Source organism: Globicephala melas, chromosome 1 (genome assembly GCF_963455315.2).
Source record: "Globicephala melas chromosome 1, mGloMel1.2, whole genome shotgun sequence".
Lineage (NCBI taxonomy): Eukaryota > Metazoa > Chordata > Mammalia > Artiodactyla > Delphinidae > Globicephala > Globicephala melas.
This window is the reverse complement of record NC_083314.1, coordinates 169532776-169558918: the sequence shown is the minus strand read 5'-3', so window position 1 is coordinate 169558918 and position 26143 is coordinate 169532776. Positions and strand designations below refer to the sequence as shown.

General features: G+C 51.6%; 3 protein-coding genes across 10 annotated transcripts; 2 read left to right on the top strand and 1 right to left on the bottom strand.

Annotated features, from left to right (window-relative positions):
* The first annotated feature begins 7686 nt into the window (after nucleotides 1–7686).
* On the top strand, nucleotides 7687–14194 carry PITHD1 (PITH domain containing 1). 2 transcript variants are annotated; one of them, XM_030875071.3, is made up of 6 exons: nucleotides 7691–8000; nucleotides 8636–8679; nucleotides 9046–9123; nucleotides 11836–11940; nucleotides 12609–12717; nucleotides 13256–14194. In XM_030875071.3, the coding sequence occupies exons 1-6, from the start codon at nucleotides 7803–7805 to the stop codon at nucleotides 13355–13357; spliced, it is 636 nt and encodes a 211-aa protein (XP_030730931.1). In that variant the 5' UTR covers nucleotides 7691–7802; the 3' UTR covers nucleotides 13358–14194. The 2 variants fall into 2 exon arrangements, with proteins under 2 accessions (XP_060165620.1, XP_030730931.1); XM_060309637.2 differs by lacking the exon at nucleotides 9046–9123 and having other exon boundaries at nucleotides 7687–8000.
* Nucleotides 14195–15918: 1724 nt separating this feature from the next.
* On the top strand, nucleotides 15919–20780 carry LYPLA2 (lysophospholipase 2). 3 transcript variants are annotated; one of them, XM_060309616.2, is made up of 10 exons: nucleotides 15935–16486; nucleotides 17877–17980; nucleotides 18247–18278; nucleotides 18406–18471; nucleotides 18946–18993; nucleotides 19085–19155; nucleotides 19296–19369; nucleotides 19447–19548; nucleotides 19650–19823; nucleotides 19916–20780. In XM_060309616.2, the coding sequence occupies exons 1-10, from the start codon at nucleotides 16048–16050 to the stop codon at nucleotides 19964–19966; spliced, it is 1161 nt and encodes a 386-aa protein (XP_060165599.1). In that variant the 5' UTR covers nucleotides 15935–16047; the 3' UTR covers nucleotides 19967–20780. The 3 variants fall into 3 exon arrangements, with proteins under 3 accessions (XP_060165609.1, XP_060165599.1, XP_030730925.1); XM_030875065.3 differs by having other exon boundaries at nucleotides 15942–16422; XM_060309626.2 differs by lacking the exon at nucleotides 18247–18278 and having other exon boundaries at nucleotides 15919–16422.
* Nucleotides 20781–20844: 64 nt separating this feature from the next.
* GALE (UDP-galactose-4-epimerase) lies at nucleotides 20845–25445 on the bottom strand. Of its 5 annotated transcripts, XM_030874965.2 has the most exons (11): nucleotides 25345–25410; nucleotides 23524–23744; nucleotides 23262–23377; nucleotides 23060–23173; nucleotides 22650–22826; nucleotides 22263–22376; nucleotides 22101–22167; nucleotides 21911–21996; nucleotides 21724–21801; nucleotides 21391–21505; nucleotides 21018–21218 (listed from the first exon to the last, which is right to left on the bottom strand). In XM_030874965.2, exons 2-11 carry the CDS (start codon nucleotides 23642–23644, stop codon nucleotides 21160–21162), a joined length of 1047 nt encoding a protein of 348 aa, XP_030730825.1. In that variant the 5' UTR covers nucleotides 23645–23744; nucleotides 25345–25410; the 3' UTR covers nucleotides 21018–21159. The 5 variants fall into 5 exon arrangements, with proteins under 5 accessions (XP_060145047.1, XP_060145044.1, XP_060145051.1 ...); XM_060289064.1 differs by lacking the exon at nucleotides 21391–21505 and having other exon boundaries at nucleotides 20845–21218; nucleotides 25372–25445; XM_060289061.1 differs by lacking the exon at nucleotides 21391–21505 and having other exon boundaries at nucleotides 20845–21218.
* Between the last annotated feature and the right edge of the window lie 698 nt (nucleotides 25446–26143).

The window sequence follows — 26143 nt, the reverse complement described above, 5'->3', positions numbered from 1 at the left end:
CTCAGTCACATTTCCCATCTCACACGCAAACACATACCCAACGTTAGGCTTCTGGAACAAAGCCAACCTCCAATGCAGAAAGATGCCCAGGCCAAGACCCTAATCATTTCTAGGAATGACTTCTCTGTGCTTCGTGTAACCGATGTCCAGAAGAATCCTCTACCTGGCTCATCACCTTAACAGATGCCCCTCTCACAGGGTTTCTCCACTAAGGTTCCACATCCACTTGAGTGTCTCCCTGGTGATTTGGCTAACCTGATTATCTGGTGACACAGGCAGTTTGTCCTCACAGGCCCGCATACTTCTGTGATGCCTACTGTCTCAACTCTTTTCAGAAACGTCTGAGGAAAGTTCAAGCCATCAAAGTTTTTTGTTTTTTTGTTTTTTTTTTTCCATCAAAGTTTTATATACCTATACCCATGTTTCGCAAGCAGAGAATCTCGGCTTGGGGCCCCAGAATGTGCATTTAAAAAAAAAAAAAGAATCCAAGCAATTCTTCTTATAACGCACATTAAAGTTTGAGAGCTGCTCCAGAGAATTCTCCACAAGTAGTGTAAAAGCTTTTCACAGCTGGCCTGTGTGTCAGGGCCGGGAAGCTTGCATATTCAGTCACACAGCAAATACTGTGCTGTCCCCACTCTGTGTCACTGCATGAGACAGACATGGCCCTGCCTTCATGGAGCTTTCGTCTAGTAGGGGAGACAGTAATCAAGTAACTACACAAATCATTGTTTTCTTTTGGTTTTTTTGGCCACACCACGTGGCTTGTGGGATCCCAGTTCCCCAACTAGGAATCGAACCTGGCCCCTCAGCAGTGAAAGCGTGGAGTTCCAACCACTGGACTGCCAGGGAATTCCCAGAATCATTGTTTACAGATTTCTGGCCCCACTGCAGAAATCTGAATTGGTCAGAGGTAGGATGTGGAAGTAGGCACTTATTTTATAGGCCTCCCCCAGTGAGTTTGATGAGCAGCCTGGTTTGGGAATGCCTCGTGCACTGGGAAAACAGCGCATGAGCTTTGGGATAAGACAGATTCAGGTTCAAATCCTGGCTCCACCACTCTTCAGCTTTGTGACACCTCTCTGAGCCTTAGTTTCCTCATCTATGAAATGGGAATAATGACACCTCACAGGAATTCTTGTAAGGATTCAATGAGAGAAGTGGAGCTCAATAAATTTTACTGTCCTTCCTTCATTCCCTCTAAATGCAGAATGAAAGGCAAAGTTTTGTTTTCTCTTGACAGGAATTAAAGCTTTAGGATCACAAGATAAGGACCATTCTGAGGTCACTGAGTCCTTCCTAATAATTGAAATCTTAGCCCCTGCTGCCCCAGATAGGATTAGTTCAGCTTTTCTGTTTTTGGACTCCTATTTCAGGTCCCCTAAACCGTAGCCCCTAACAACCACCAAAAAGGCAGACACTACCTAATTTCTTTTTATCTCAGGGGTCGCAAATACCAGGAGTTTGGTGTAGGACAGTGGGAAGTGGTGGGAACAGAAGGAAAAAGGGCTATTTACACAGCTCCACCTGATTGCTTCCAGGCAGAAGGCAGGGCCCAGTGTGGCCACATCATGGAGTTTTAAAGAAAAGACAGAAATCTAGACGTCTATGTAAAATTTCCCAGTATTTAAAACCCAGAAAATCTATATAAAGTGGATAATTTTCCAGAAAAATACAACTTACCAAAATTGACCCATATAGAAATGACAAATTTAAACAGACTAATTACCATAGAAAAAAATAGAGAAAGTAGTTGTAGAGTTTGCCCTATAAAATAGCTCCAGGCCTAAGATTTCATAGGAGAATTCTTTCAACCTTAAAGATTAGATAATACCAATGCCACGTGAACTATTCCAAAGCAAAGAAAGAGAAGAGGTTAAGGAACCCTGGACTTGGTTATGGTGTAGCAACAATTCCCAAATCTCAGTGGCTCAACACAACCAAGATTTGTTTCTCACTCACACTGCATGTCCAATGAGGGTCTGTTGGAGCTCTGCTTTACGTCATCCTCACGCAGGGACCCAGGCTGAGGGAGGCCTTCTAAGATTTTCAAGGCAAGTTAAGAATACTGCACTGGGGCTTCCCTGGTGGCACAGTGATTGAGAGTCCGCCTGCCGATGCAGGGGACGCGGGTTCGTGCCCCGGTCCGGGAAGATCCCACATGCCGCGGAGCGGCTGGGCCCGTGAGCCATGGCCGCTGAGCCTGCGCGTCCGGAGCCTGTGTTCCGCGACGGGAGAGGCCACAGCAGTGAGAGGCCTGCGTACCGCAAAAAGAAAAAGAAAAAAAAAAAAAAAGAATACTGCACTGGACCCTAAGCTACGTCCAGAGGTGACATCCATCATATTTCATTGGCTGCACCTAAATTCAAGGGGACAGGGAAGTACAATCCATCCATGCACCTTGATGCAGAGAACTGGAAATATTTGCTAACTCCAAAGGCAATCACAGTAGCCTGGACTCTCAGGTACTCCACAAGGCCACCCAGCTTTGAATTCCTCACTTCCAGCCTTCAGCAGGTCACTTAACCTCTCTGTGTCTCAGTGTTTTCCTCCCCAAATGAGGAAAATACACCAACCTTGTGGAGCTATCATATGATGATTTAATGAGTTAAACATGTAAAGTGCTTAAAATCGTGCCTGGAACATAAAAAGAGCTCAAGACATGTCAGCCAGGACGTCAGTGATGAATTAGGTGAAGTACCCAACATGGAATGGGCATTTAGTAAAGGGTTTTTTTAAATTTCATTTATTTATTTATTTAATTTTGGCTGTGCTGGGTCTTCTTTTCTGTGCGTGGGCTTTCTCTAGTTGTGGTGAGCGGGGGCCACTCTTCATCGCGGTGCGCGGGCCTCTCACTGTCGCAGCCTCTCCCATTGCGGAGCACAACTCCAGATGCGCAGGCTCAGTAGTTGTAGCTCACGGGCCCAGCTGCTCCGCGGCATGCGGGATCCTCCCAGACCAGGGCTCGAACCCGTGTCCCTTGCATAGGCAGGCAGACCCCCAACGACTGCGCCACCAGGGAAGCCCAGTAAAGGGTTTTTGTTATAACTGAAGCTCTGAGGAAAATGATTTGTCCAATGTAACCTACCTGGTACATGCAGCATAACATGGTGGTTAACAGCCTGAGCTCTGGGGTCTCAGCTTTGCACCAGAGTAAGTACTTAATAAATGTTAATTAATATTTGGAGGTGGTTCAGTGTGGTTAGCCTCAGCACAGCCTCTGGAGGCCCACTGCCTGGCTTCAAATCCTGGTTCCACTACTAACCAGCTGTGTGTCCATGGGCAAGTTACTTAGCTTCTCTGTGCCCCAGTTTCCTCACCTATAAAATGAAAATAATAGGACACCTATAATTACGAAGATTAGAAAACAATATAAGTAAAGCTCTTGGGACAGTGTGTGGCACATTATTAGTGCCATATGGTTATTAGCTATTATTAGTACAATACTCTCAGTTTGCCACAAGGAAACATTCGAAAGTGACAGAAAAATAGTTCATTTCTCCCAGCTTAACTGAGACAGGAGAGGAGGGAAGGTGGATACAAATTCAGCAGTCCTTTTGCTACAGAAATGTTTGCAGATGAACCTGGGAGTAGGAGAAAGAAAAAATCGGAAGCTTTTCCTACCTGCCCCAGGGTAATCTTAGAAGTCGGTGAGAATTCCCATTTGTCCTCAGACATCCCTGCAACATAGGAGTGCAAGGGAAGAGACAGAGTAAGGAGAGGCAAAAGGCATTATCCGCAAATCAGAGCCAGGCTACCTTGCAAGAGCTGGTTTCTTCCAAATCCAACCCCCTTAGCAATTGCAATTTCCCACTGAACCAGACGGGGATGCTGAGCTGACACTAAGTAATGGACACTATCTACCCTTTTCCAACCCACCAGATGTTGTTCCAAACCTTTCTCATACATTATTCATATCGCCCTCATAATAAAACCCTACAGAGTAGGTACTCTTAGTATTCCCATTTTATATATGACAAGTCTGAGGCTTAGAGAGGCTAAGCAACTTGCCCAGCAGGCCATACTCCGTATTTGCGGGATTGAGGCAAGAGTACAAATGGTGGTGTACTTAAAAAGTTATAAATGGAGCTAACGAACAGTTAAATAAAATACAGCCTAGGCAATTCCCTGGTTGCCCAGTGGTTAGGACTCTGTGCTTTCACTGCTATGGGCCCGGGTTTGATCCCTGGTGGGGGAACTAAGATCCTGTAAGCCGCACAGCCTGGCCAAAAACAAACAAACAAGAAATACAGCTAGAATATTCTGCTACCTGGACAAAAGAACCTTCGCAGTGACCTGGAGGCCACCTTCAGATTTCTGAGCCTTTGGAGCTCTGCACTAGAAGGTGGTGGAATGGGAGAGAACGGGGCCCGAGCCCCACCCCTCTTCTCTTACCCCTAAAATGTGTCCCTGCAAGGGGCCTTGTGCACAGGCGTGCAGGTGTCTTAACCTGTATGCTCACGTTCTGTTCTAGGGTCTCTAAATTGAAAAGGTCCGTCAGGTATCCAGCACAATGAATGACAAAAGAGCCACAGCACTGCATTTCAGAACACTAGGGACCAAAAGAAGATCTTAAAAGCTTCCAGAAATGGAATGAGGGAAACCCACACAAAGAATCAGGAGTCAGAATGGCATTGTATTTCTCAAAGCTAGAAGACAACAGAGCAATAGCTTCAGAATTCTGAGAGATTCTATCCTCATCCAAATTACCAATTAAATACAAGAGAAATTTAAAGACATTTTCAGTGGTCACTTAATATGTATGGCGGTGTGGTAGCCACCTCCAAGGGGGCCTCTAATGAGTTCTACCTCTTGGTATTCACACCCTTATGTTGTTCCCTCTCACACTGAATATGGCTGACCTATGGAACCGTGCAATATTTTAGAATCAACAGTATGTGATTTCTACGGCTAGGCCATAAAAGACATTGTGGTTTCTACTTTGCTCTGTTTGATCACTTGCTCTGGCGAAAGCCAGCCACCATGTCACTAGGACACTCAAGCAGTCCTACGGAGCGGTCTATATGGTGAGGCCTCGTGCCAACAGCCTGCACCAACTTGCCAGCCATACGAGAGCACCATCTTGGAAGTGGATTGTCCAGCTCCATCAAGCTTTCAGAAGACTTGAGGTTCATGAGAGAGCGAAGACAGAACCCTCCAGCCCTCCAGCAAAGCCCCTCCTAAATTCTTGACTTGCGGAAATTGTGAGATGAATGCTGACTGTTGTTTTAAGCGGATAAATTTGGGAGTAATTTGTTACACAACAAAAGGTAACCAGTATGGGTCTATTGCGGGGGGAAGAGCAGGGAGCCACAGTATTTTGTAGTTCTTCCAATTAAAAGGTGAAGTCTGTCTCTCCACCCTTGAATTTGGATTTGGCCAATGAAACTCGTTTTGGCTGACGGGACATTCACAAAAATGATAGAGGTTGATGGTTAACAGGTGCTTGTGCAATTGGGTCTTCCCTCCTGTGCTCCTGGAACTCAGCAACTGCAACAATGTGTCTGAGTTCTGGTAGTCTGCAGGAGACTTGTCGCCATCACCTCAGCTGACAGTCCATATCAACAAGACTTGTGAGTGAGGCTATTCCAAACTAATCAGCCTACCCAACTTGCCCAGAAAAGAACTGACCAGGTGATCTACGGAAGCATGAGAAATACTAAATGCTGTTGTTTAAAGATTTTAAGTTTTGGAGTGATTTGTTACATGGTATAAGCTAATCGATACAACATATTTACTTCATGTATACCTTTTTGTTTCAGGAAAACAAACTAGGCTCAAAACCTAGTAATTTCCCAAACTTATCTGATCTTGGGCAAGTTAATTTACCTCTTTCAGCCTCAATTTTCCTCACCTTCAAATTGGGGATAATATTGGGTAACACTCCCTATCTCTCAAAGATCATGTGACAAATAACTGAGATGAACTACACGAACTACATAATGTGCTTAGCACCATGTCTGGCACACACTGCTCGATAAACCACTAAAGGATGACAATGATGCGAATGATAGGAAAGAAGCCAAAAGTGAGTAGAAGGCCTGGGTTAGTCCTGCAGTGGGATACAGTCTTCCCAAAGAAAGGCTACTGAGTGTATCATTCTACCAAACAAATATTCGCTAAGCGTTTAGCACTTGCCAGTCCCCTTCCCTGAAACTGTAACATGAAGGCAGGAATAAGTCATAACATTGAGCTAGCTGAACCAGAACCAAGCTTGCCTGCTTCACAAAGAATTGAACTAGGACATCAAAATATTTCTGAATGGAACTTGAGCAGATGTTTATTTTCGTTTGCAGCCCCCAGTCTGGTCTGGATACTTCAGAGCCAGAGTGAAGGGTAGGGGCTATCCAAAGTATCTCTTAACTCTCTCAACTTCCTATCTCTCCCCGTCTCCACCAAGAAGTAAGAACGCATTCTACCCCGAAACCAGAATCATTTCAACTCTAAATAGTGGCTTTCCACTCTTGATCGCAACCCAAAAGATGAAAAACATTTTAAATTGCACTTGAGTATACAAGAAGCTGAAACAAAAGTTCCATAAGTGGAGACTAAAATGTGTAATACATTCTGAATTTTCTATTTTATTCTATTTAATTTTTTAATGCCGGTCACAATCCTCTAAATGGATTTTAAAACATATCAATGGGTCACAACCAGCTGTTTGAAAGAACTGCTCTGAAACATCACATGGGGAGGGGACTTAAAGGTCATCTAGTCCAATCCTTTTATTTTACAGAGGGTAAACTGAGACTCAGAGAGGTTAAATCACTTGCCCAAGGCCACAAAGCTAGTAAGTGGCAGTGCTTGGATTTCAACCAAGATCTGACTCAACTATTGAATTCTTACCATGTGTCAGCCACTACGCCGAGTTCTTGAAGAGCATCATTTCATTTAATACCCACTGTGATCCTATGAAACAGATATTACCATTCCCACTTTACAGACGAGGAACAAAAAGTCTCAGGATGGGGAACATGACTTATTCAGGGTGTCACACAGTCAATAACAGACCCAGGACTTGTCTCCAGATTCAGCTGTCCATAAATCCTGTGGTCTCGACCACTAAGCCCACTCAGAAGAAAGTGGTTATGAAAGTGGGTTTGTGAGCTCTAAGCGCCTAAGCGTGCACATGGGCGGCAGTGATAACGTTGTGCTCCCTACTCTTCAGGGCCTTATCACTGCGCCACCAGCTCCCAAAGAACGTTGGTGGTGGGCTTCCCTGGTGGCGCACTGGTTGAGAGTCCGCCTGCCGATGCAGGGGACACGGGTTCGTGCCCCGGTCCGGGAGGATCCCACATGCCGCGGAGTGGCTGGGCCCGTGAGCCATGGCCGCTGAGTCTGCGCATCCGGAGCCTGTGCTCCGCAACGGGAGAGGCCACAACAGTGAGAGGCCCGCGTACCTCAAAAAAAAAAAAAAAAGTTGGTGGTAAACGAAAAGAGAACAGACTTTAGCCTAAGGAGGAGGAGGATTCGAAACGCAGCCCGGAACACCAGTTTAATCTCTGTTTAAACTCGGAACACCAGTTTAATCTCTGCTTTTCAGTTTCCCCATCTGTGAAGCTGGGACTACAATAGCATCCGTCTCCAGGACTGAAAGAGCCAATCTTAATTTCCCGGCCCCCGGAAGCGCCTTAGCAAACGTCGACCCTTTCCGAGCCCCGCCCTCTTCTCCCCACGCGCTTGCGCCGCACAGGGGCGCCTTTTACGACGCGGCGGTCGCGGCGCGCTTGGCGGCCGGAGCGAAACGAGCGAGCAGCGGGTGGCGGCGGCAGGGCACGGGGAGCGCGGGCGGTGGCGTCGCCATGTCGCATGGCCACAGTCACGGCGGGGGCGGCTGTCGCTGCGCTGCCGAACGTGAGGAGCCTCCCGAGCAGCGCGGCCTGGCCTACGGCCTGTACCTGCGCATCGACCTGGAGCGGCTGCAGTGTCTCAACGAGAGCCGCGAGGGCAGCGGCCGCGGCGTCTTCAAGCCGTGGGAGGAGCGGACCGACCGCTCCAAGGTGGGCCTTCGGGGGCCTGGGTGGGCGGGCGGGGACCCGCGCGGGGCCTGAGGCCGCCCGTCTGTTCTGTCAGTCTCATTTCTGAAGTTAAAAATAACCACAGCCCGATTGCCAAGCGCTTTCCCGTGCCCGTCTCCTGACACCCCTTTGAGAGGCGAACAGGGTCGAATCTCCCCATTTTGTAGGTAGAGGAGCCGAGGCCCAGAGACGGGAAAGGGCGCTTTGCTTTACACGGCCAACGTTCAGTTCCAGGGCTGCGGGGGGTAGTGAGGGAGGATGACCCATCAGGGCGTTTTCCCTACCGTTTGGCCACTGGTCCTAGTGGTTGCCTGATTACTTATCACCTGATGAAGACCGAAGACCAGCCTAGGGAGATGAAGCACGTTATCCTATCTAGAGTATTTACCATTGTGGGGCGTAGAGCCATTTGAAAGCTGTGGACCGCATAGGCACAGATCTCTGCACACAATTTCAGGAGGCTAGTTGGTGCAGGAAGTTAATAAGTGCTGGAAGACTGAGGGCGGTTGACTATCTGCATTGCACTCCAGCTGTAAAGCAGGGTGGAAGATGCCTAAAATCGTAGGCGCTCAGCAAATATTTGTTGCTTTCTCCTCTCTCCTCCTTCTCCCCTCCAGTTTGTTGAAAGTGATGCAGATGAAGAGCTTCTGTTTAATATTCCGTAAGTATTTCTTTGGTGCTTGCCTCAGGCTAAAGAGGCTGTACCCATTTGCCTTACCAGGATTCATTCCATGGTTGTGTCAAGAGCACACCTCTGTTTCTGGAAATGGGGTAAATTACTGAGGTGGGTGTGAGTAGCTTTCTTGGTGCAAAAAAGATGTATTTGTTAAAAGATAACTGAGAAGTCAAGGTAAATTTTTTAGAACCAAAGAATACCAGAGGCAGACATGATCTTAGAAATTACCTAGCACAAGTCTGACACATGAGTAAACTGAAGCCCAGTAAGGGGAAGGGCCTTGCCCAGGGTCACACAGCTCAGCAGAGATTGAACCCCAGGTTGACAACCCTCTTTTTTGCATTCTGGCAGATTTACAGGCAATGTCAAGCTCAAAGGTATCATTATAATGGGAGAAGATGATGACTCACACCCCTCTGAGATGAGACTGTAAGTGGCAAGGGTCTAGGCCCTCAAGAAGCTCCTATCCCTTTTTCTCTTTTCTCTGGTAGCACTTTATTCCAGAATAGTCTAATTTTTTCTTTTTACTGGGTTAAATATCTCCTCCCCCTCTTAAAAAAAAGTCTTATGTTTGTTCTGCATTGAAATACACTTATCTGTCTCTTCCTGAATTAACGACATTTTTAGATTAAGTATCTTTAGCGCCAACAGCTTGTCTCTCTTCAAAGTATTTGCTGTGGCACCATTGGCGTCCTATAAATGCCAACTGTTGATGACTTTGCAGTTTTCTTAATAACCCAGCTGCAGATCTCAAATGATCTTTAAGGAGTCTACTTTGGGGTTAGCTTCAACATCTTCCCTTGCTGTTTCAGACAATTACAATCTTTCTGTGTGTTTTGTTGAGATGGAAGCAGTCCATCTGAGTTTACATGGCCTTTAGTTAGCAAAGTTCTATATACTCCTTGTAACATGGAATCTGTTCATACTAGAGCTAGTACTGTCTTTCTGACAAGTTGCCTTATTCCAGCGTAGCCTTTCTAGAGGAGGGGACACTGCTTTCTGAGGGCTGCAGAAGCAAATATCAGAAGAACTTTACATAAAAAGTTCTTCTGAAAAATTGATCAATTTAAATGAGAGATTTAAGAAATGGACACTATTTTTGAATGTTAGAAACATGAATTTGAAAGCAAATCCACATATTTAATCATTGTAAGGAAACAAAGTACGTTTGAGGTGATGCTTTCTGGGACTCGTTTACTTGTGAGATGGATTGACTGGACAAGACTAGACATCCATGTTGTGTTGTAGTTAAGAGGGGGCTCTGGGGTAAATAGTCGGGTTCAAATTCTGGCTGTACCGCTTGCTAGCTGCATGACTTGGGCGATACTTCTCTGTATCCCAATGTTTCCATATGTAAAATGGCAGTAATAGTCTGAACCTCTTAAGATTGTGGAGAGAAATGAGCTATAACATGTAAAGAGCTTAGAATAAATCTGGAATGTAGTATGTGCCCCGTTTTGTTTTGTTCGTTGGTTGGTTTTGGGTGGGGGGGTTGGCTGCGCTGCACAGCTTGTGGGATCTTAGTTCCCCGAACAGGGATTGAACCTGGGCCCTCAACAGTGAAAGAGCAGAGTCCTAACCACTGGACCGCCAGGGAATTCCATAGTATGTGCCTGGTTTTGGAAAGGCAGGTGCAAATGCTTATAGAGCCCTCAGTTCTAAGCACTTTGCACTTTATCAAATCTAAGATGTCATTGATTATAAAATGCACCATTATTTTATGTACCGTTGATAAAGAAAAAAGCAGTATCTGTTCAACTATGACATGTCACTGATACATTCAGAAAAGTTAACTTGAGACCTTAAATCAGTGAAATTGGAACACAAACTAGGTGTTAGATGATATTAAAGAATTATTGCTAATTGTTAAGTTGTTCATTGTAAAATGGTATCATATTTTTTTTACGAAGTCCTTACTTTGTAGAGATATATACGGACATATTTATGAATGAAATGATACGTTTGAGATTGCTTCAGAATATCAAGCGCAAACAAAATGGGGGTGATAGGCAAAATTGGCATCTTGAATATTGAAGCTCAGTAATAAGTATGTGGAGATTCATTATATTTTTCTCTTTACTCTTATGTATGTTTGAAATTTTCCATAGTAAAATTTTTTAACAAGTGTGTCTCTTAGAATTGATTCAGTTTAATATCCACATCAACCGTATGGGATATGTACTATCACTATCCCCATTTTACAGATGATGAACTAAGAGACAGATTAAATCACTTGCCCAAAATTACACAGCTGGTCAGTGACAGAACCAGACTTTAAACCTAGGAAGTCTGGCTCCAGAGACACTGCTTTTAACCACAGTGCTACACTGCCTCTCATAATGCTGCTTATAAATGTTCACTATTATTATTCTGTGCATCATTCTTAGAAACACTTTGAAGCAAACATTTGCTTTCCAAATGTTACCTGCATTTTGCTGCAGCTAATATCTAGGCCCCTCCCACGTGGGTGTGTTAATAAGACACTGGAGATTGGGGGTATGTGTGGCCCAGTCCTTTAGCATTTGTGAGTTACAGAGGAGACTGCTGGTTCTTAGATATGTCTTTGAAAATTTGTTTCTTCACTAGCAGTTTTACTTAACTTTCCAAAGCCCATTGTGAGTTGGCGGCCTTTTGTGCTTTCTTCAAAATGGAAATCCCCAAGTTGTATTTTTTTAAGACTTGTAAGATGACTCTGTATATAGGGTAATTTTGAACACAGAAAAATGCTTGAGTGTTGGGTTACCTGATCTTATCTCTTAACTGTGTTTAAGATGTTTCTGCCAAAGTATTTTTGCCCCATGAGTAAGCTGTTTTATTTAACATCCTCAGCTTGGTCTGAATGTGCTGAGTTGCTTATTTTCTCCACGCATTTGCTGCATGTGACCCAGTTTGAGCTATCGCTTTGTGTATTGCTTCTCATGCGCTCTTAACCCACTCAAAGATGCCACTGGCTTATGTTGCAGTTCTCAGCTCTTGTTGGATTAAAGATATTTGTGTATAAATGCCAGTAAAATGCCATTTCCAAAATTTGATCTCCTGTTGATAGAACCGAGGGCAGTTGAGGAGTCAGTAGGAAGTTCTGAGAACCTGAAAAATGTGATGATGCACATTTCTTGATTTTTCTCCCCTTTCCTTTCTCAGGTACAAGAACATTCCACAGATGAGCTTTGATGATACAGACAGGGAGCCAGATCAGACCTTTAGTCTGAACCGGGATCTTACAGGAGAACTAGAGTATGCTACAAAGTAAGCACTGGGCCTCTCTTCCACTCTTTGGCTTCTGAGAATGGCAGGCGCTCCCTCACTTGCAGTGAGCATCTGTGCATTAGCATTTAGTGGGCTTGCAATTGTTTTTGGCCCATCTCCTGCTTCCTTAGCATCAGAAACAAGTTAAAACAGTGGAGAGCCCTGATCCTAGGCTTGGTCAGATTTTGGCAGAGGTTCAGTGCAAGCCACAGACTTGTTAACCTGGAAGCAATTGACAGATTTGAATGAGCTCCTAGTATGGTCTTAGGAAAGATGTTTTCAGAATTCCTCTTTGCATAGTGGGCTTACAGCAGCCAAGTTACATGTGACCACCTTACCTCTCTCATTTTCCTACTGAACTTGCTTTCAGATCCCTGCGTGGTCGCACAGCATTTCTCATTCCTGTTCCTTGCGGGCAGGGGCAGTGTTGATTCATTTTTCTGTCCCTATTGCCTTGGACAAGATCTGGCAGATGTTCAGTAAATGTTCACTGTATTCATTGCTTGCCCAAAGGAGAAGAATGAGACGTAAGACCCCAAGATTGTTCTCTGACATTTGCCTGGGTTTTACCACAAGATGGAGCTGGAATTGACTTTTTTGACATGGGTAGTGAGCTTCTCACTGAACTCTTAATTGTTGTCTTCTCTCTCCGCTCTTTCATCCTCTAGAATTTCTCGTTTTTCAAATGTCTATCATCTCTCAATTCATATTTCAAAAAACTTTGGAGCTGATACCACAAAGGTCTTTTATATTGGCCTGAGAGGAGAATGGACTGAGGTAAGATGGGGTTGGAAGTATTATTGCCCCTCTAATATATGTACATATGTTTGTATATCTGCATGCTGTGGTGGTAGGAGCTTGAAGGAAAGGAAAAAGAGCAAGTGAGACATTGATTGCTCCCAGTCTAGTTTTTCTCGGTTTCATCACTGTAAACTGTCTGTCTCATTTGACAGGCTATAGGAATTTTAAGGGGGTTGAAATAATACAGTTGATATCAATGCAGTTTTTCACCTTAAAATTCTTTCCTTCATTTAACATTGTTGGTAACCTTTCTTGTTCTGGGCACCAGAGATAGGGTGATAAACAAGATAGACAAGGTCTTCTTCTCATGGTGCCTCCATTATAGTAGAGGAATGGATCTTCTAAGTGATGGGGTGAATCATTGATTCGATCTTACCCAGGCTTCTCAGGATAAAAAGTATCAGAACGGGGAATAGATTAGATGATGACTTCTAGAAATGAGCCTGAATAAGGACCACTCCGTTGAGTGGTCTAGGCAATGGCCAGCTGACCCAGCCTCTCAATTTTCTTGCAGCTTCGCCGACATGAGGTGACCATCTGCAATTATGAAGCATCGGCCAACCCAGCTGACCACAGGGTCCATCAGGTTACCCCACAGACACACTTTATTTCCTAAGGGCTGGCCAAGGCTCCCACAGAGGCGTTGTGTCAGTGAAGATGTACGACATGCTGTTGGGAAAGACAGAGAGAGATGGGGCTCCAGAGAGAGTTGGCTGCCACAGCCTCTGCCAAGCTTTGTCTTTGGGGCTTGCTGCAGAAACCTGACCTACGGAAGACACCACACCCCCGGGAAGGGTCGTGTGGGTGCCGAGGGACAATCGTGGTTCTCTGGGGCCCTGCGGAAGTTGGGTCTTGGGGTGGTCAGCACCTGGCAGTCATGGATAATGCCTGCCTTCCCAGTTAATGTGGCCACAGGATCCCAAGTGTCTTGATGCTTTGTGGCAGGATTTTTGTGTGACTTGTTTTTTTTAAATGGAGACTCCTCCTGGGCTGCAGTAAACTTTGTGAAGCCTCAGCATTGTGTTCGTATTAACCACCAGGAGGGTGTCGAGCTAGAAGTCCTTGTCCCTGCGTGCTCCTTCTCCCTGTCACCTTTCACCATTCTTGTCAAGCTGCCCAGCTTGGAGTTGTCTGTTGTGCGCTAGTGTCCCATGGTTATAGTTAGAAGAGCAAGAATCTCCTGATAATGCGTAATAGCTTGAGAAGAAGTTCTTTTTTCCTGCTAACCAGGTAAGCAGTCTGAGGAGAGCATGGGCATCGTTTCTGTGTTTGTTGGGATCCTGGTCAGGGTAAGATTGGGACTTAGATAAGATTCCTCTTGGGACATCCTTAATATTTATTAGCTTCTAACTAGTGTTGTAAGCCCAGTTGCCAATTTGGAGATCTCAGTTCTTCTCTTCATGGATTTTTATTCACTGTGACTAATAAGCTTCCTAATAAATCCTTGCCAGACTTAATGTTTGTATATTCTTTTGAGTTCTTGGTAGTACTCATGAAACCTTTACTGAGAACTGTATGAAACTTTGAAATCTGTTGTTGTTTGGGACCAGGTAGATGATAAGTGCCACAATTAAATCGACACTAGATCAGTATCTCCAGGAAAGGTCAGGTTTAATTCTGTACAGTAGGCTAAAAACGCTCCTACACCCACCCACCCACATTTTGTAAAGAAGAAGGTGAGGTTAAAAACCTTCTATTCCATTTCTTAGGTAAGGAAGTAAGTTGTGATGTTTACAAAAACAAGGGAGAACAGATTCTGGAGCTCATCAGAAGAAATGATGGTGAGGAAAGTGAAGTGAGCAGCCCCTAAGGTCTGAAGGTAGACCCGAGAAGTTGGACTTAAGATTTGAAAGTCAGTACGGCAATTGGACAGAATTTAAGTATCCTAAAAGAGGGGATTTAAAGTGGTCAGTATTCTCTCCTTTGCAGAAAATAGAAACACTTGATAATGGAAATTAGTGTGGAATTTAATCCTGTTGAGAGAATGCCTCTGAGGGATTGGCCCACACCGTTGCTAGCCTGTTTCTCCAGCTTATCCTGGGGAAAGCCTGCCACCACCAAGCCTTGCCCGAGCCTCAATTTCTAAAAATGCAGCCTGAAATCAACCAGAATGCAAATACAATTCTCGACGCACCAAGGGTCCTACTCACTCCTCCGCCACAGCCTATTTATTTCAGTTGGGTCATTTGGAGATAAAGAAGGGCTATGTTTTAATTTGGAGTAGGGGGAAAATAAAGTTAGAAGTGTTAGAGCAGACTAACCATTAATCCCACTAGCACTAATAACCGGTAGCCTCTGAGACAAGGCCTCTGAATTTGAGCTTCACTCTGAAGAATTTGCTCAAAGTGCCACAGTGTCTTAGGTGATTGGGGTGCAGGAGGAATTGTTTATTCTTCCACAAGCAGACCCAGCAGGGATTCTGGGAGTGGGAGCAACTGTGTTGTCCTCATCCATTCACCCCTTTTCCAACCCTGGATCCTTGGCCTGCTCTGGTCCTCTGGACCCAAAGTTTTCCTGCTCTGTGACGGGCTGAGCACTTAAGACCAAACTGCCTCTTAACCTGGGAAAAAGTGCTTTGTTGAGCTTCCAGATATACTGTTTTCTTTCAGTTCAAAAAAACCTAGTGTACACTAAGCTGGGCAAATGAGTCCTAAGCTGCTGAGGGATGACTCATTTCCTGTGTGCAGATGCCCACAGGCCCTGTCAGGGACATGGTCCTGCAAACCCAGTTTGCCTCCCCTTCCAGCCTTTATGTGGACCCTGAGCCCCATTCCACTTTTTCCGATGCTGCAAGGAGCAAAGGGTGACTCGGTGACCAAATGAAACCCTCTTTGTTAACTGGAGCTCGCTGATGGTGGTATTTTGTGCACTGTCTGTGTGGTATTGCTTGCTGAGGGCAGAGCTAAGACAACACCTCCGATTCCTGACCAGTTGTCTCGGACACTGCTGATGCCAGTGTTCTTTTCTCCCAGGTCCTTTTTAGAGTCATTATGTCCTCAACGCTGTGATTTTACACTGTATAGAGCATTTCCACACGGCCTCATTTGAGCCTAACAGCAAAGCTGTGAAGTAAGCTGGGTGGTTATTGTCACCGTTTTACAGCTCAGGAAGCAGGTGCAGGGGCAGCATCACAGTGTAATCCTGAGGTTGCTGTTTACTTCCCTCCCCTGAGCCTCAGTTTCCTCATCTTTAAAGTAAGGTTGGAAGACTAGATGGTCTCAAAGTGTCTTTTCAGCTGAGTGTATGACTTTATCCATGACCCTGGAACAGGACGTGAGGGCCAGTGGTGGAAACCCAAGACCATAAATGGATGGGAAGGTGGGAAGCTCTGCTAGTGTGAGGAATGCCTCTCCTTCAGGACAGGTTTCCTCCAGGAGATGCACGGGTGGTGGGAGCAAGTGGGAGCCACGGAGGCACTGTCTAGATTCGGCCGGAGACTCCGTGGCTTGGTTATGGGGAGTGGCCCCACCGTACCTAACATGGCAGCTCCTATCTGAAGAAACCCCGACGCCCACTTCCGGGTTCCGTACCGCTGGCCAGGCTACTTCCGGCAGCGCGATGGCTGGGTTCCCGGGACTCGAACGGAAGTTCCGGCGGGGGCGGCAGAGGGGGAAGAGTGTGTGTCTGTGCGGGAGAGAGAGGAGAATCGCCCGAGAGGTCTCGAAACCCCCAGGAGTGGAGGTACCGTGGTCCGGGGCCAGCAGGCCCGGAGAGGGCACTGGCGGGGCATCGGCCCACCGCGAGGGTACTGGCGAGTGGGGAGGGGCAACCGCAGTTGTGAGGGATGGGGGTGGGGAGTGAGGTGCGAAGAGGCGCTGGCCGGTCTGGGGGACTTTGGGGCAGAGAGGGGGAGGAAGATGGGGTCCCGGTGTGATGAGAGGGACTTCGGGGTCGGAAGTGGAGGATCCCATTGTGGGGCGGGTGCTCTCCAGGGTCAAAGGTAGAACGCCCCTTTGTGGCCAGAGGCGGGTCCGGGGTCAGGATAGAAATTGTCACTGTGGGGAGGGCGACTCTCGGTCAGAACAGAAGTTCCCATTGTGGGGAGTGGGAGACCATAGGGCAGGGTGGAAGTTTCTACTGTGACGAGGAAGACCCCAGGTCAGGGGGGAAGGCACCACTCTGAGAGGAGGGGCCTGGGGTGAGGGTGGAAGTATCTCTGTGGGGAAGAAAGGGAATCTCAGCTTAGGACAAAAGGTGCATTCCTGTGTGGGAAGAGGAACCCCAGGGTGAGAGGTGAGGGATCCTACTGTGCGGAGGGGCGCTCGGGGGAGAGGGGAGGGGGAAGCCAGTTGGTGGGGTGGGAGGGGTGGGCGCTGCTAGGAAGGGTCGGCACTTAGGGGCAGGTAGCAGAAGCTGCCGGGGAGTTTGGAGGATGCTAAGGACGGGAGGAGCCAGCCAGCTTGGCATTCTTTTGTGCGTTTGGGAGTCCCAGAGCATGGTCGAGCTGGGGGACCTATTTGGAGTCAGTGGGCAGCAGCAGGTGGCCTCATACAGGGGGGCGGGGGGCACTGTTTAGGAGGTGGGTGGTGGATCGGAGTTTGTATGCCTTCTGGGGACATGGGCAGCTCCCAGGGGCTCTGAGAAGGGCTGAGCCAGAAGGCTGATGGGGGCTGGATGGGAGGGAAGTTGGAGAAAATGTGTGTGGGGTTGAGGGTAGGGGTTGGAAACATATTTCCCGGCAGTTTTCCTTCCCTTCATTTCCCAGTAGGGCCGGGAGTTGGGAAGGAGGGGACGCAAGGGCTCTAGAGAAGGGGGATGATTGGAGAGCAGGGAGAGGAGGCAGTTACCTGCCAACAGAGTGTTAGGTGGGGAGAAGGCAGCAGGGGATGCCCTGGCTCCCCTGCCCCACGGCCCCAAAGCCCTGCCTCTGCCCACCTCCAGCAACCTCAGGCTGTGTGGGGGGCCAGAAGCAGGGCCACTAGGGTGGCTGCCCCTGCTTTTCAGCCCTGGAGTGAAGGCAAACTTCCTGCCTGCTTGCTCGGACCCAGAACTTCTTGCCTGGCTTTTCTTTGTGCCCAGGATAGAACCTGAGGGCTGATGGCCCGGGTAGGCCCTGGGTTTGAGGCTCTGCTTCTGTGTCAGGATTCTCTCCCCTTCCTGGCCTTGCTCTTGACCACTGTCCCGAATGTGCACAGGCCCCAGCCGTGGAGCCCTGCAGTGTATGTGTGGTAACACCATGTCTGTGCCCCTGCTCACCGATGCTGCCACTGTGTCTGGAGCTGAGCGGGAAACAGCTGCGGTAAGGGTCATCTGCTACCCACGCAGCCCCCAAGGGGCCAGCTGGGGAACTGGCTGGAGGGGGCGTGGGGAAAATAGAGGTGGCAGTGAGGAGAGGGCGAGCAGCCTGCAGCCGGGAGGCAGGGGCTTAATCACCTGTCTGGCTGCCACCTCAGTTCCCCTCCAGGTCCTTGGGGGTGAGGGAGGGGTGGCCAGAAGTTGGAGGACAGAGTGAGAGTGATAGCAGGACGGTGACTGCCCTATTCCCCATCTCTGATCCTTTTCCAGGTTATTTTTTTACATGGCCTTGGAGACACAGGGTGAGTGAGCTGGGGAGGGGGTGTTTCTGGGGAAGTGGGGGAGGGCCCAGGGGGCGGGACTGGAGCGGCCTGCGCCCTCCCTTCCTCCCTCTACACATCGGTGTCTTTTCTCTCTTCCCTCCTACAGGCACAGCTGGGCTGACGCCCTCTCTACTATCCGGCTCCCTCACGTTAAGTACATCTGTCCCCACGCGTGAGTGTCACCCCAGCAAGGGGAGGGGCTGAGGATGGGGGGTGGTCCTGTGGTCCCAGGCCTGTTCTCCTGCCGGCTGCATCCTGGGGCCTGGGGCCCAGAGCAGTCACAAGTGCCATTTTCAGCCTTCATCATTCCTGTGGAACCCTCAGGAATAGGGTCCAGCCCCAGACCCAAGGCCTCCTAGACCTGAGACTCCTAGAACTAGCACCTCCTGTACCCCTTCCCCAAGTACTCACCGACTGAGCTGGAACCCCGCACACCGAGTGCTGGGCTGTGCTTCTCCATTGCTACTGCCGATGCCCCCAGCCACAGCCTCCAGCCCCACGTGGCAGGTTGCCTGGCAACACCTTAAACACAGGCCCTGCCTGCTGGGAGGGTTCCCCAGGGGTTGCCCTGCCCCCACCTGGGCTTTCTGCTGTGGCTTCCTCATCCCTCCTGAGCATGACGGCCCCTCTTGCTGTCCCTCCCCAGGCCTCGGATCCCTGTGACACTCAACATGAAGATGGTGATGCCCTCCTGGTGAGTTTGGAGAGGGGGAATAGGAGCTTGAGGGAGCTGCCTGGGGCCAGCCCAGGTCTCCTAGGAGCTGCCAACGCCTCTGCTCCTCCAGGTTTGACCTGATGGGGCTGAGTCCAGATGCCCCAGAGGACGAGGCTGGCATTAAGAAGGCAGCAGAGAACAGTAAGGCCCCAGCCCCTCCTCGGCATCCTCCCTCTCCCCCTCTGCCCGCCGAGGAAAGTGCCTGGCAATACCTTTTTGGCTCCCTTCCTTGGGTCCCTGTGGCAGCTTTCCCTCCACCCAGTCATGCCCCCTCCTCCCAGTCAAGGCCTTGATCGAGCATGAGATGAAGAATGGGATCCCTGCCAATCGGATCGTCCTGGGAGGCTTTTCACAGGTGAGGGGAGAGAGAGGGGGGTGGGGGGTGGGAGTTGAGCTGTGCCCTCATGAGCCCTCATTCTCTCCTTCCTCCAGGGTGGAGCCCTGTCCCTCTACACAGCCCTCACCTGCCCCCACCCTCTGGCTGGCATTGTGGCATTGAGCTGTTGGCTGCCTCTGCACCGGGCCTTCCCCCAGGTGAGTGTCTCCACTACCCCGCTCCTGCCCTCTGTCTCCTTGAGGCTGGGGGATTGCGCCCAAGCACTGGCTTTGCTCTCTGAGTCCCGTCTGGCCCACAGGCAGCCAACGGCAGTGCCAAGGACCTGACCATCCTTCAGTGTCACGGGGAGCTGGACCCCATGGTTCCCGTACGGTTTGGGGCCCTGACAGCCGAGAAGCTTCGGTCCGTTGTCACACCCGCCAGGGTCCAGTTCAAGACTTACCCCGGGGTCACGCACAGCTCCTGTCCTCAGGTCAGTGCCGAGGGGCTGCTTCCCACTCCCGCCCTTCTCCTTCCTCCCTCCAGCCAGGAGCCTCTCACAATACCCCCACCCCCCACCCCCAGGAGATGGCAGCTGTGAAGGAGTTTCTTGAGAAGCTGCTGCCTCCTGTCTAACTACAGTTGCTGGCCCCCAGCGCAGTCCCCCAGCTCATGGGGGACTTGGCACACGCGGCACCATCTTGGATCTGAGCCGGTCGAGCCCCTCTCACCCTCCTGGACCCTTCCTTTTCCCACAGGCCTCTGGGGTAGGCAGGCCAAGGCCTGGCCGGGCCTCCCTTCCTGACTTCAGCCACCTGGCTGTCTGCCGCAGGGGGTGGGCTGCTTTCTTATCCCATTTCCCTGGAGGGGGGGGCCCCCCTGGCAGCAGTATTGGAGGGGCTGTAGGCAGCGGGAGAAAGGGGCCCAGCCGCTGACCCACTCACTCAGGACCTCACTCACTAGCCCCACTTTGGGCCCCTCCTGTGACCTCAGGGTTTGGCCCCTGGGGCCCTACCAGGCCCCACCTCCCACCCTCTCCCGCCAGCTGATTCTGCCCAGATAATCGTGTCTCTCCTGCCTCCACTCCAGCTGCTTCTCAATCATGAATGTGTCTGTGGCCCGGGCCCCCTTGCTGCTGTGGGCTCCCTGCCCCTGCGCAGGAGTGTGGGTGACGGGGCGGAGTCCTTCGAGGGGGCCTCCCCTCAGCCATTCTGACTTGGGGGCTGGGCCCTGCCTCCCCATTACCCTCCGCCCCCGCGGGCCTGGAGCCTGCAGGGCTGGACTGAGGCTCAAGGTCTCCCCCAGCTGCCTCACCCCACATTGTCCCCACTCTAGGGCCAGGGGGAGGTGGGGAGGAGTCATGTCTTGTCTTCTGTCTCCATGTAGTTTTGGGTGTTTTTCTTGTTGTGTCTGGATTCCGATAAAATTAAAGAAATTGCTTCAACTCTTAGGCCTGGATGATTCTATCCAAGGGGTAGAGTGTGATCACGTGCAAGAATCTGCTCCAGTGTAAGAAAACTTTATTTTAAATACTTTGGGAAGCTCCTTCGTAGCAGTATAAATTAGTGCCCGGGAGGAGGGCGTTCTGTGTGTCTCAGGGCCCTGCTTCGCCCCACTTGCTCTTGGTGGTCCTCCTGGGTTCCTGGACCCTGTGGAATAGAGACCCCTGATACCTGGTCAGTGGTGCGCTTGGCCTCATGCCTGGTGGGCTGAGTGGGCACCGTTGGGGTCTGAGGTAGGGGAGGCTCTGAGGCCCCTGGGTTCCTCCCAGAGGCTGGAGAGCAGGCAGTTGTTTCTCTTCCTTTTCTGGTCCCTGGTAGGTGAGGGTCTCAGGCCTGCGCGCCAAAGCCTGAAGGATTCTGCTTCTGCCAGCGCCATAGATCTTCACCTGTGATGGGGCGAGGTCTGTGCTCAGGGTCCACGCTGGAGTGCAGGGCCCGCACCACCTTGGACAGCCCGGAGTGGGCAGGGCCAGACCCCCGGCGGCCCTTTTCCTAGCCCCTGACTCTCTCTCAGGGGCCAGGCCAGCACCCAGGGTCAGGGGTTGGGCTAGCACTCACACATCCTATCCAGCCCTAAGGCTGCTGACCAGCCCAGCTCCTTGAGGGCCAGGCTGGGGTTGGCATAACAGGCAGCCACATCGCCTTCCCGCCGGGCCACCACCTTGTACGGGATCTGCAAGAGAGGGGGCGGTTGTAGCTTAGCTGAGCTGGCCCTAGCCTTATCTGCCAACTTGCTAACCAGGCCCTCAAGAAACGGAGGTCCAGAGCAGGGTCTCGCTCTCAGGAGTCAAGTCCTAAGGCAGGCTTGGGGAGACAGGGCGGTGCTGGGATGCCCGTCATGTAGGTTAGTGGGAGGGGCTGGGGGTGGGTCAGGGTGGGCTGCCAGCCTACCTTCTTCCCCGAGGCCTTCTCCATGGCCACGACCATCTGTAACACCGAATAGCCCGTGCCCGTGCCCAGGTTGTAGATCTGCCCAGAGAGGAGAACAGGGACCGTGCCAGGGGCTGGACTTACTACTCCTCTGGGCCCCATTGGTCCAGGCCTCCGTCTCCTTCCCCTCCCTCCCTTCTCTTCCTACCCGGCAGCCACACTGCTCCTTCAGCTTCCTCAAGGCCGCGATGTGGCCCTTGGCCAGATCCACGACATGGATGTAATCCCGGACGCCTGCAGAGGAGGAGGTGGTGGGGCGCTGGGTGCAGTACAGTCTCTGTCCCACCGCAGTCTCCCTCCCGGCTCCCACTCCTGGCTCCTCCTGGTTCTGAGCTCACCTGTGCCATCCTCTGTGTCATAGTCGTTGCCAAAGACATTTAGTGCCTCCCGTCGTCCAATCGCCACCTGGGGTGGAGGTCAGGTTAGCTTTTCCCAGGACCTTGGCACCAGCTGTAGCCCTCAAGTCTAGGGCCACCCCCTTCCTTTCCCTTCTCCCTTACCTGGGAGACATAGGGCATGAGGTTATTGGGGATGCCCTGGGGATCCTCGCCGATGCAGCCCGAGGCGTGGGCGCCTATGGGGTTGAAATATCGCAGCAGCACTGCATTCCAGGCCTGTGGGACGCAGGTCAGACGATGGGGGTTGGGGTGCAGGCTGCGCGTCCCAGCTGAATCCAGAGCCCACCCTGCTGGTTGTCTATCCCTAGAAAGGAGCAGGGTATCGGGCCCTCCCTGCAAGTGCTGTGACCTCGTGCAAGTCACTGCTGCTTCCTGAACCCCAGCCTCCTCCTTGGTGGAGGCTGATCAGGATCCCGTCCTCAGGCTCGCGGGGGTGGGCTGTGAGGGGTCCGTGAGCGGAGCCACGGCTGAATCAAAGGGGGCCCTCACCTTGTCTGCCTGGCACAGGTCCCGGATCATTTCCTCGATGAAGAACTTGGACTTGCCATAGGGGTTGGTACAGCCACCTGTGGGGTGAGCCTCATCCAGGGGCAGGTACTGGGGGTTCCCATACACGGTGGCCGAGCTGCTAAACACCAGGTTCTTCACCCCGTGGGCCCTCATGATCTGCCCGTGGAGGGGAGGCGTCAGTGGCCTCTGCCTCGCACGCTATTCCTGCCCCCTTACACCTCCCAAGTGGGTGGGGCTGAGCTATGGGCTCCCATTTACAGAAGGGGAGACTGAGGCTGAGAGGCAAAGACCTAGCAAAGATGACACAGCTTGGGCTCTGCCACCGTGTTTGGCACTGCGTACCCGGCCAGGGGCCCTCACAGTGTCTGTGTCCTTGCCTCAGGCCTCACCTCCAGAAGCTGGATGGTTCCCGTCAGGTTAACTCGGTAGTAATCCAGAGGCTTCTGCACCGACTCGCCCACAGCCTTGAGCCCAGCAAAGTGGATGACTGCCGTGAAGCTGTGCTGCAGGGTTGCAAAGCTGGGGTCAGAGGTTGCTTACAGGCCTGGCCCTTGGCTATGCCCCTTTCCTGTCTGCCTGCCAAGCACCCACCTTCTTAAAAAGACGCTGTAGGGCTGCCTGGTCCAAGATGTCCATCTCCTCAAACTCCACAGAGTGGCCTGTCAGCTCCTGAACCCGGCGCAAGCTCTCAGGCATGGAGCCCCCTCCTGGTTGGGCACATAGAGGCCATCAAAGTCAGAGAAGATGGGGTGCTGGGTTCCCAAGGGACTGGCCAGACACCCATCTCTTGGAGGCAGAACGCAGGGTTTCCCTTCCATCCCCCTGGGAGCCCCAGCCCCCTCCGCCTGCTCACCACGAATGGCGTTATGGAAGTTGTCGACGACCACCGGCGAATAGCCCGCCTCCAGCAGCTCCAGCACGGTGTGGCTGCCGATGTAGCCAGCCCCACCTGTTACCAGCACCTTCTCCGCCATCGCGCCTGGCCCAGGACGGAGACTCAGAGGTGGCTGAGGCTGCCTGCTCAGGGCCTCCTTCGATCTGGACTCTGGCGTCAGAGGGAGGCAGTGGTGCGTCCTAGTTAATAGGGTGGGTCTGGAGTCAGCCCTGGCCCAAGACTGGATACCATCACTTTCTGGCCTTAGGCCTTGGAGACCACTTCTCTCTTGGCCTTAGTTTCCATCTCTATAACATGGAGTTTATAACTGTCCAACTATCACGTGGTAGTGTGAGGGTCAGATGAGGTGATTTTAAAGGACTGCCACATGGTACAGGTGGGGAGACTGATGGCACAAGTGCCATAACTGACCGGGGGTTGGGAAGATGGAACCCTAGGCTCCACACTGCCTTCCCCGAGGTGTCTGGGGACTGGACAGTTCTGGACAGAAGGAAACAAGGCAGCAGCATTGGGACTCCAAGAGCCCAGGAAGGGGTTCTGTCTGCTCAGACTCGGACCTTCCCAGTCCCTCTGCCATCACTAGGTATAAACTGGCTCCTTGGTTCAGTGACTAATACCTCCTGGGGTAAGCAGCCCCCTGACTCCCTCCCACAAAGGTCAACTGGGAGGAGGCAGGAAATCTAGCAGACGGCCTCAGGGTGGGGTCTTTTGCCAGGCAGGCTGAGCCCAGCTCTGGGGTTACAGCACTGCACTCCTGGAGTGGGCCCCACCCCAGGTCAGCCAGGCTGGTTCCGCCTGTGCGGATGCCACTCCCGGCTTGGAGCTAAGGATCCCGCCTAATTCTAGGTGGCACTGAACAGGGTAGTGTAGACGTGGCCTTGGCCCCAGGCTCCACTGTCAGGTGTGCACCACCACCCTGAACAAACTCTACGGGCAGAGACGGTGGAGCGGAGGAGGGGGGCGGGGGAGGAAACTCAGACACTGAGGTCTTTCATTCCGGGCGGCCTGGCCCGCAGCCGCCTTCCTCTGAGCTGCGTCAATCCTCTTCTGGGCTCATCCAGCTCGACTGAACGCCCGCTGCGTGCCAGGCTCTGTATTGGGCACTTTTGTATTATTTTCCTGAATTCCCCCAATATCCTGATGAGGCAGGTGTTATTACTGGCACTTTACAAAAAAGGATACTAAGGTCAGAGAGGTGAAGTAATTGCCTTAAGTCACAAAGCTAGTGCTGGCCGGGCTAGAATCTGGATCTCCAGGATCAAAGCCCCGCCCCTCTCCCCAAGCAGTTCGCCCCCCGCCCCCACTGTTTCCCGCTGGACTCTGCTCCTGACGCTGAAGCCGCCCCCGCCCCCGTCCCACCGAGCTCCATGCACTGTGCGGGCCCCCGGAAAGTGGTGGCGGAGGAGCTATGGGAGGCAGGAAGGCTGGTGAGGCCGGCCTCCCTCCGACTCGCAGAGTGGCCTCGGTCAGCTGTCGCCTCCTCAGTTTTCCCAGTCCGTAAAATGGAGAGGAGGGGGCGCAGGGCCGTGAGCTATCAAGTGCACTTGAGCCTCAGGCTAGGATTCGGGCGGTGGCTCGGAGGGGGCCGAACTAGGAGTGCCTCGGCCGGGAATGAATGAACCCTGGCCACCCCAGCCAAGGCAGCGGGAGCTGCGAGCAGCGAGGGTGGGTCCGCTCTGGCGGGACTCTGCCCAGAACGCAGCCCAGATCCCCGAGACTCTCCTTCGCGCCCGGCGGACCACTCGGCCCCTCGCAAACCCGCCCAGACCCCCCATTCACCTCCCGAACCTGCTCCGCACCACGCACCCCGCGCTGCCTCGAACGGCGCCGCCTTCCGAGCTCCGCGCCCAGTCCCTTTAAGAACCAACGGCCCGCCCTGGCCCCGCCTCCTCCACGCCCCCAGGAGACGTGTCAGCCGGGAGACCGCAGTACGGGGCGCCGGGAGGACCAAGGAAGCTACGTCTTCAGGACGCCTGCGCGGCACGTCCCGCAGAGGGCGGTACCGACCCGTGCCTGGGCGGTGGGCGGAGGAAGGCACGGCACGGCCCGGAGCCGCGCCCGCGAGCCCACGCGCCAGCGCTTGTCCCGACCACGGGAGACAGGCGCCGCGCCCCAGGAGATGGGGCTTCTCAGGGGCGCCCGGCAGCCGTCCCGCGGCGGGAGCCACAGCCAAGCGCGGGGCCGAAGACCGCGGCTCCACGCTCGCCCGCAGGTTTTCCACTGTTTTCGCCGCTGCCAAACTCTTTCTTTTTAGTAACCCTGGCATGAAGCAGATGGCTGCCTGGAACAGAGGCGAGAGGGACGGCGCCGAAGGACGGGAACGGGTAGGGGTCGCCCAGAAGCTGCCGTTCTGGAAAGTCTAGTTTAAAAACCCGCCAAAGGGAACTTCCCTGTCGGTCCTGTAAGACTCCGTGCTCCCAATGCAGGGGGCCCGCGATTCGATCGGGGAACTAGATCCCGCATGCATGCTGCAACTAAGAAGTCCATATGCCGCACCTAAAGATCCCGAACGCAGCAACGAAGACCAGGCATAAATTAGATTAGATAGATAGACCCGGCGTAGATGGATTAGATTAGA